The sequence below is a fragment of the Perissodus microlepis genome, unplaced genomic scaffold, assembly GCF_051167445.1.
Source record: "Perissodus microlepis isolate ML-2025 ecotype Zambia unplaced genomic scaffold, ASM5116744v1 scaffold_73, whole genome shotgun sequence".
NCBI lineage: Eukaryota > Metazoa > Chordata > Actinopteri > Cichliformes > Cichlidae > Perissodus > Perissodus microlepis.
This window is the reverse complement of record NW_028182095.1, coordinates 5,001-14,749: the sequence shown is the minus strand read 5'-3', so window position 1 is coordinate 14,749 and position 9,749 is coordinate 5,001. Positions and strand designations below refer to the sequence as shown.

The 9,749-nt window shown below is 43.0% G+C and overlaps 1 protein-coding gene and 1 long non-coding RNA gene across 5 annotated transcripts in view; both read left to right on the top strand.

The window, feature by feature from the left end:
* Window positions 1–818: 818 nt before the first annotated feature.
* Window positions 819–5,793, top strand: LOC146360447 (uncharacterized). The gene is made up of 2 exons (XM_084922850.1): window positions 819–5,361; window positions 5,436–5,793. Exon 1 carries the CDS (start codon window positions 2,058–2,060, stop codon window positions 4,767–4,769), a length of 2,712 nt encoding a protein of 903 aa, XP_084778976.1. The 5' UTR covers window positions 819–2,057; the 3' UTR covers window positions 4,770–5,361; window positions 5,436–5,793.
* A 1,739-nt stretch (window positions 5,794–7,532) lies between these two features.
* The window catches only part of LOC146360446 (uncharacterized), a 7,187-nt gene continuing 4,970 nt past the window's right edge, over window positions 7,533–9,749 (top strand). For 3 of the 4 annotated variants that reach the window (XR_014799738.1, XR_014799740.1, XR_014799737.1), the window contains exons 1-2: window positions 7,533–8,119; window positions 9,397–9,648. This is a non-coding gene — a long non-coding RNA (uncharacterized LOC146360446). The remainder of the gene's footprint in view (window positions 8,120–9,396; window positions 9,649–9,749) is intronic. The other variant, XR_014799739.1, reaches the window with a different exon arrangement.

Sequence of the window (9,749 nt, the reverse complement as noted above, 5' to 3'; positions counted from 1 at the left end):
ACATTTCTGTTACAGAGTTTTTACTGCCACCCCCTCTTAATTTAAATATGAACAGAAATTACACAGATAATTTAAAAATGTATCTTAAGCACGTTGGGACCATTAGCTTACATGTTTTCAGTTTTCAGTTTTATTTGTCATATGCAAGTTAGCACAGGGTCAACATTGCAATGAAATGTGTTTGACGAGCAGCAGTCACTCAGCAGCATGATACAGTAGGAGAAAATATAATAAAATAAAATAATAAGAAAATAGAAAAATAGTAAGGAGCAAAATATTAGAGAGACATGGTAAAAGAGAAAAGATGACTAAATATATATATGTATCTATAAATATAAATATATGTACACTAGTGATTAAATAAGAAAATCTTGAAAAGAAATATGACGGGAGGGCAGATGGGATATTGCACAGGAATGAGCAGCAGAAAATTACAGTATTGCACTTTTAAATATAAATATCAATGACAATAAAGTGGAGTGACCAGTGCAGATTAAACATTACATGTATTATGAAACAGATGGTTTGGCGACAGTGGTCCAGGTAAATGCTACATGGACACCTGATCAGAGGACAAGGGCTTAAAAGGTGTCTGTGTGTCTGTATGTTTATATAATTGTACATATGGAGGACAGATAGCTGCATCGATATGTTGATCATCAATGACCAGCAATTAAGGGAGAGATACCAAATGACAGTTTGCACAAAGATGGCATTACATCCCAAGCCTCCACCGTCCCAGTAACAACAGATTACCATGGAGAATATGGTTTTCAGCTGAGATTTCAGAAGGCTGGTAAAGCAAAGATAAATACATAAATAAATAAATAAATAAAAATAAAAATAATAACAATAATGAAAATGTCATTCTGCCTCATTCAAAATGTCCTAAAACCATACTGGCTGATCAGTTACTGTACAGTGAGATACCGTTTTCTTACTCAAGCACATAAAGGTTGGCTAGATTATAAGAGCGAAAGGTGAGCAGTGAAGCTGTTAGCGTGTTACTTGAAATCATAACAAATGCACTTTATAAAATAAATGCCTAAAGGTTTTTCAGAAATTATTACATAGAATAACAAAGCCATACTTTTACATATACTGAAAACAAAAAAAGCTTTATCTTAAATGTACATAGTATCAGGGTAGGGGAGCTTGAAAGGAGCATGAAGGGTTTATATTCTCGATTTATTGGTCCTTTCCCAGTGGAAGCAAAGTCAAAATCCTGTTACCGTTCAGCTGGTTCTGCCTCTTAACGTGAAGGTGCATAATATTTTTCATGTCTCCCAGGTGAGGCGAGTTTGTGCAGAAATAAGTTGACAACCGCTGTAGTGTGTGACAGAATTATTATATCTTTCAATTATTGTTTATTCTGTTCATTATAGAATCAGCTACTGTTCTACCAGACCTGAGAAACATGTTTTGTCCCGTCCTTTTTGTTCCGATTTGGCATATCTCCAGAACCTCAAAAGCCATCAACAGCGTTCCCAGCGTTCAGTGGGACGTTCAGTGGGTGTCGTTCACTGGCTCATTCAGTCAGTGTCGTTGAGTGGGTGTCATTCACTGGCTCATTCAATGAGTCGTTCAATGGCTCATTCAGTCAGTGTCGTTCAGTGGGTTATTCAGTCAGTGTCGTTCAGTGGGTGTCGTTCACTGGCTCATTCACTGAACGACCCATTCATTTCCTATGGCGGAAACTTTTGACTGGACCCTATATAAGGGGAGGAGTGCTCAGCTCAGTCATTCGTGCCCTGAAACTCAGAGGAGCAGTGTCTCTGGATTTATGACCACAGCGTCTTGGTTAACTAAGACACACAACTTTTTTTTTATCTGCTGTCTTGAAAGACTGTATTTACAATACAGGTAATATTTTTTGCATATTCTTAACTGCTGCAAATTGCTCTTTCCTGTTCTTTACTTACTTGATTTTAATGTGTTTTACTTACATGATTACACTGTTTTTGTCTTTCCTGGTTTAACAGTTTTTCAATTACATTGTTTCACTTCTTTTTTACTTACCTGATTATACTTTCTGTTCTTTCCAGAACACAACAGCCATGGAGGACGTTGGTGTCGAAAACATGAAGGGTTTGGCGGATGCTTTTGCCAGATCTCAAAGCGTTGAGGATTTCCTCCTGGACCCCAACATTTTCATTCCATTGCAGGCAACGACAGTTGACGATCCAACGAGACGTGTTTGGAGTAAATTTGATTACGACGGAGTGGTGGTTGAACTAAAAAACTTGGAAGGCCTGCATATACCCTTTTCTAGGTTGAACATGGCACCCTTCAAAATGCACCAGCTGAAAAACTCCTGGCACACCATAAAGAAACACTTTGACCTTAGTAAGGTGTCTGTGGAGGGCTTAAAAGTGCTGCGAAAGGTAAGAGGCTTTGATTTTGCCTACCTGGACGGGGGATTCAAGTTAGAAGCTATAGTAATTCCCAAGTCCCTTGTGGTGGTGGACAGAGTCTGTAAAATGCCTGACTATTTGCCAAGGCACACGGTGGACCTTGTTAATGGCATCTTAACAAAATTTGTTGAGTTGCTCAAAGACCTTCCACTGGAAGACCTGAGCAGACCCACGCTGCAGAAGACCATCATTCACAACAAGGGGAGCATGAACGTATTGCCGCAGGATCAAACGTTCGTACTCTCCAAACTTGATGAAGCGAAGAGGATGTTGCCGGAGCATCCAACATTGGAAGTCCGGTTCTTTGTCTACAAATTTGGACAAAAGACAAGGGACCCCTTTCATTTGTGGGAAATAGCTAACCCTGACGAGGTCGTGCGATGTTCTCTGCACGTGGCCTGCAACCTCATACCACTGGACCCTCACACCACACTTTTCTGGTCAAGAGCAGGACTGGAAAGGATGTTTGGACCCAGAGCTAGGCTCTTCACGTGCATGTCCATGCACGAGTGTGTTAACGTGCAGACAGAACTCGACCAGCACCCACCGGACATCTTGCCAGCTTTGGCAGAGATTGCCACTAGGCCTAATGTCACCTTCTGGCAAGTTTATGTGGACAGCCCACACACTCATTATATGTCCACATTCCGGCACCCCATTAGTGGATTGATCGTCACTGGTGGCCTCGGCCACCCGAATTACGTTCAGGCGGTGGCCACCAGAGCTGAGGACTACTACATCCACATGATGGACTTGGCCAGGAAGGCAGCAGGTAATTATAACCTGAGAATAGAGATCGTGGAGGGGATAGAAGGGAAGGAACTGGCAGACTTTACAGACATTGTTTATGCATGCTCATTCTTCAACTTGAGTACATTACATAAGTGCCTGACGGACTTCCCCCTCGTTGTCCCCTTTAAACGGGAACAGGAACAGCCAAGCGTGAATGAGATACTGTCTCGCTGTCTAAAGTATATGGCTGACCAGCTCCGGCAACTCGGGGAGAAGCACACAGGCAAAGGCGGCTTTCTTCCAGTGTGGAAGGCATTCCAGCTGGAGCTTGCGCTGGAGGAGGCATTATACGGGCACCCCTTGTCCAACATGGACAGACAGTACTCGGCAGCACTGGGGACCAGCTCGCTGCACGAATTCAGTGCAACCAACATGAGGGGCTTCATGGGCCTGGGTGCAGCAACTGGCGCAGCTATTGACGACTGCCCACCTCCTCTGGCACACTGGACAAGGGACACACTCCAGATGAAAAGAATCGAGAGGCTATTTGCTCTCACATTGACTCTCGAGTGCGAGCCTTCCGTGCTGGGACCTGAGCTTGTAAAACTCCTGCTGAAAGACCTCTTCAGGAGGAACGACGGCATCTTCATCTCAGAGCTGCAAGGGGAAAAATGCCCAGAGAATCTCAAGGGACACATTAATCTGGCTGCACTGACGGAGAACCTGGCCACCAGAGACTCCTTCCCGACCCCATTCACCTTTGCCCGGGCGAGGAAGCTTGTTGAAGGGGAAGGCAAGAATGTACAAGAATGCCTGAGAGCAGGATTCCTTGAGCTGAAGGTCAGGTGGTTCCCGGACATTAAGTACCGCGACATAAAGGGAACAAGGAGGGCTTCTTGGAACTTGATTGATTATGTAGAGATACATAATGAAGACAGGGAGCCTTCCATCGAGTCCCAGGCCATGGCCATAGTGGGGGATGTGGCCATGGAGATGGAGCGCCGTGGACTGTGCTACGCCAGGACCCTTGAAAGGTACAGAGAGCATGGAATGCCATGGCTGGCGCAAGTGATGAAGAGGATTCCGGGGAAGACTGAAAAACACACACGGAACAAGGTCTTGGTGCTGGTCAGCTCAGTGGGACTTATCATGAATAAGGATTTTGTGTCATACGAGAAAGTGAAGGACCTACTCCTGGAGCTGAAGATGACACAGGCAGAGCTCCAAAAGTACAGGATCCTTTCAACGTCAGTCTGTGAAAAAGTTTTCGGATTCACTCTCTATAAGCTCCACTATGACATTCTTTATCGAATGGGGAACCCAAAACCCCATACGGCGAAAAAGTTGCCTCCAGATCTCCCCCTGGAGATGGAGGAAGAGGATGCGCCTGTACTTGAAGAGGATGAGGAACCTGACCTATTGCAGACGAGAGCTGTGTACATGCCCGCTCAAACCAGCAGACACTGGACACAGCAGGAAGAGGGATTTATCAACCTTGATCCAACAATCTCCACTGGCGTGGCATACAAGGAGTATGTCGGACAATGCAAAGCAGCAAGACTACCTGCAAGGTCGTACAAGGGCTTTGGGAGAAAGCGAAGAGACCTTCTCAGGGATGCATAGGCATACAAGTTGATTTCCTGTTCTAATCATGTCCTTTCTTTATTTTGACTTTATGCTTAGAACTAGCACAGTAGGACATTTTTGTTTATCTTTTGAATCCACTTTACGACAAGTGTGAATTTCATTTCTGTTGTAGTTGATCTTGAAGAAGTGTGATCTCAGTTCATGTTGTGGTGTTCACAAGTTCCACTGTAAATAGAGTTATTAAAAAAGAAAAAAAAAAAAAAAAAACACCCCTCACATGGACTCTGCCTTGACGTGGCGTGAGGGCTTACTTACGTGTCCAGCACCAAAGAGTCCAGCAGCTGATCAGCGACCAGCTGAACCTCCAGGCCGTAACAGTGAAGGACAGAGCAGTATACTTCCTGTCCCTCACCCTTCTGTCACGGCCTGGAGGTTCAGCTGGTCGCTGATCAGGTGTTTCTCTCCCTATCACTATCTCTCTCTCTCTCTCTCTCTCCAGGGCGGAACTCATTACGGGTTTACGCGCTCGGGCCAGCTCTCGGAGGAAGAAACACCTGTGCCTCGTCAGTGTGGATTGCATTTAAGCCAGGAAACAACGGCTGTTTTTCGCTGGATTTGTAAGAATCGCGTAAGTGAAATTCTGGCAAGTGTTTTTCCGTGTCGTTGTGTGTTTGAAACTAACAAGCGTTTCCTTATGCGCAGACCCTCTGGACCGTTTTCCCTGGTGTTCCCTGAGTGGCGAGTGTTCGAGTGGATTCCTGTGATTGTTTGGAGAGAAACGAGAGTTTTCCCCTGGATTTCCCCCCGGAGCCATGCCCCTTTCACCTTTTGTATATACACTTGTTGGACACTGTACGTTAATAAATTCTCTTGTTTGCATCCATCCCCGGAGCGCGTGACTCCAAGTTGCACACCGTGACGCCTTCCCCACAAAGTCACCTGAATACATACCTGTTCACCAAGCACACACCTACCTACATACTTACCTGGTCGTAGCGAATACTCACCTGAATACTGTGCAAATGTTGAATAATGAAGAACATTAAAACCATTTGATCAACCCTTGTTGTTATTATTTATTAAATTTTATTTTCAGTTGTTCTTGACGGGACAGACAGTGTTGGGGGATAGAAAAGGGGAGAGAGAAAGATGAAGGAGCAGAAAAACTGGGCAACAGGGACAGTGAGAAAGGACACAAAAGAAAAAAAAAAACTCCCTTATTAAAATTTGCCACAGACACACATCATTCCCCTTCGTGGTATAAACCAATCAGAGATAGTCACACTCGATGAGAGCACATCTCTGCCTGTCCAACTATTGCCAGCTAACCTAGCAAATAGTTTTCTGTGTGCCACACCTGAAGAAGACCGTGTACGGTCGAAACGTTGTGTTTTTTTCTGTTTATTTTTAAATAAACAGTTTTTTTGGCACACCTTCTTTTGTTGTTTATTGTTTTTTCGTGGCTTTTTCCTTTCCACATTTTGGAAAGCGTTTTTGGTTCACATTAACTTAAATAGATATTTTTTGAAGAACATTTGATTTTTTGAAAGAAAATTTAAAAAAGAGGAAAAGAAAAAAAGACTGGATGCCATGGAAAACGGCTGGACTGTGGTGCGCTATGGCCGCCGGCGCCAACGTGACGGCCAAGTGTTCTGGGACGGGTACGGAGGACCGCAGGGAGGGACGGACCGCGCACGCTCCTTTTCCTCTCGGAGAAGGGATTATCTTCCACAACCTAACCCTAACAGTGTACAGTGACTGATCAGGCAGTACAGTTTTAGGAACCTTTTTAACTGAGGCAGGATGGCATTTTGGTTTTTAATCAGAATCTACCCTTCAGCCAGAATTCATTTAAAGAGCTGTGGGAACAGCTACCTGTGACTGAATCTCTGTCCGTCAGTTTGGACACTATCTCAACCGTGAACAGCAATACAACGGGTCATGATGAAACCTGGAGGCCAGATGACACCATGGAGATGTTTCAGATCATCAATGAGCAGCAATTAGCTGAAAACTTTGATGAAAATCTCTTTGAGCTTCCAAATGACATTTTGCAAAAAGACGGCATTACACCTCCAGCCTCCACTGTTCCGGTTACGACAGATTACCCTGGCGAATGTGGGTTTCAGCTGAGATTCCAAAAGTCTGGAACAGCAAAATCAGTGACTTCAACTTGGTGGGGAAAATGCAAAGTAAACATGTGGTCGCAAATTTTGAAGCCACCCTGATAACCTTCTCCCACCAACGATGTGGAGATCCAAGCCTTTTAGATCCAGTTAAAATCAAGACACTTAAAACAATGATAAATGCAAAGACTGGTAACAGCGCTAAGAACCATAAAGCAAGAGAATTTTTAAAAAACTGTGAGAAATAAACTAGGCTCTGCCCATGACTCAATCTTTGCCTCTCTTCCTACCTCATCTCCTCTCACTCCATCTGCTGTCCATCTGAGAAAAAGGCACAATTTGCTATTGCATTAATCTATTATTTAAATTGTCCACATTTAACAACTCTTCACCTAATCCACAATAAAATAATGATAAAAACTGTTATGGAACCTAGAAATTGTATTTGTTATTGTTTTTATACTTGGATCTGTTGTGCCAAAGTACGTATCCCCGACAGAATTTGTTTCCCCTGTGCTGGGAGCACGCAGGAAGTACTGATGTTTTCATTTTGTGAAAAAGTGAAAAATTAGTATCGTTACATTACCATTCAGTTTCAGGGTTACAACAGAAAATTTTATATATATATATATATATATATATATATATATATATATATTATTATTATTATTATTATTATTATTATTATATCTAAAATTATATATTTATTGGAAAAGCCGACGTAGGACAGTTTTCCAATTTCATTGTACTACTGTACTATGTATGACTGTGCAATGACAATAAAGAGTTATCTTATCTTATCTTATCTCACGAGGTATCAGATGGGATTATTTTAATAAACCATTAACATTTTGGCTGATAACTATTTTTATTCTCCTGTAACTTTACTCTATAAAGAGCTAAATCCTCCAAAGTTTCAGGAGTAATGCGTCATAATAAGAAGTGTTTGTGAACGAAAAATCAGCAATGTGGGCTACTGTTTGTCCGTGATTTACACAGGGGGAACAAATTGTGGCAGGATCAGCCTGATATTATTTGTATCCCACTATAACTTCGTTGTATAAAGAGCTAACATCTCAAAAATGTCAGGAGTAGTTAGTCATTATGAGAAGTGTTTGTAAAATTTGCCGCAGACATCCATGTGATCAACAACAGACACACATCATTCCCCTTCGTGGTCTAAACAAATCAGAGATAGTCAGGGGCGGGACCTCTGTAAATGTCCTTGGTCCAGCTGAAAGTGCAGGTGGATAGAGAAAGGTGAGTAGCTTCAATGAAGCGATACCGATTCATTAAATCCTGAATTGAATGAATATAAATGTCTTTTACCAGAAACGCCAGAATCTCAGGTTAAAGCTCTCAAAACTATTTCAACAACAACCAGCAAATGAGAGCAGGAAACGCATTCCACACGAAGACGTAAACACAGAGCGGACCGACGCATCAGAATTAGCTTAGTCGCCGTGGGGGCTGAAAGCCAAAAGCTCACTAATTCTGATTCGTCGTGTCTGAATCGTCTTTACGTCTTTTTTGCGCAAGATTCTGGGCTGCAGGTTTTGTCTCTCTTCAACCAAAATTCACTGGGCCAGCAGCAAAAGAAGAACCAAACTACGCTTCACATTTGATAAATATCGTCATTAATTCCCTCTTACTTTTGCTGTTTTGCTTCCAACACGATAAAAACCACAGTTCATGCACAGCTCTCGCTTTGTACTTCAGGAAAAGTTTCCCATCTCAAACATCTGTTTTCCGCATTACTCATTCACTTATTACCCATCAGTCTACCGTTGTTTATAGCGCTGGCGGCCGCTGTCTTTTCTTTTCTTTGTACTTAAATGACCTCGGACAAGAAAGCTTAATTTCTGCTGTTCAATACTGAAGAAATTTAAACTTTTTCAAATTAGGTATAATTGCAGAATATTTTTAAGGTTATCTGCTATAAAATCCATGCCAGGAAAATCTCCTTAATGTTTTTTTGTATTTTATTATCAGTTACTTTGACACAACGGCATGTGCTGTGATGTTCACATCTCTGATAAAGTTTAGTGTCAGTACTGATAAATGATCAGAATTATAAGACTTCTCACTGTCTGAGGAAAAATTGCACCAAATCGAATCTGGACCTTGTGAATCGGAATCAAGTGGATTATAGAAATCAGTGATGATACCCAGCCCTAGTGAATATCCTAGGACCGACAGAAGTGGATATAACTGACCGTGGGCAATGAGAAAAGATGAAAAGAACGATTGATAACTTTTTTGTTAAGTTAAGGCCTGATCGATCTGAAATTCATAGCCAGTGCTCTGACAGGGAGCCATCAGTCTTTGAACGCTGATTTGGGTGCGCCCAACTTTTTTTAATGGTGTGCATAAGAAAAAAAGTTAGGCGCACTCAGACAGAGACAGAGAGAGAGACAGTGACACTTGCTGTGTATTTAAAAAAACAAACACTCAAACAAACGAAAGAGAATGACAGACGCAGAAGGCGATTGTCCTGTTTGTGGCAACCGACGATGCCTTGCTCTCCCCTTGTACAGTGCGTCGTGAAGGCATGTGTGGACCAGGAGATGACGCAGTGCTCCAAAGGCCTGGTTCTGCTGTCCCTTCTGCGGTCTCCTGCTGCAAGCGCTTCTGTGCAGGTCAGCTGCCTCCGAAAAAGGTTTGCAGCTCTATCTCCAGATAGGAGGGTCTGACAAAGACAGGGCAGGCACCCTTGGTGTCGGGGAAGGATTCTGCATCCGTGGACGCATCACACGACCGTTCTCCAACTACTGCCCCATCCTGCAAAGGTACTCTGAACCATGCCATGTTGGCCGTTCACAGATGCGCCCGGACACGGGCAACGCAATGCCAGTGGAACCAGGCCCTCTGGACCTTCCTTTGTCCCATT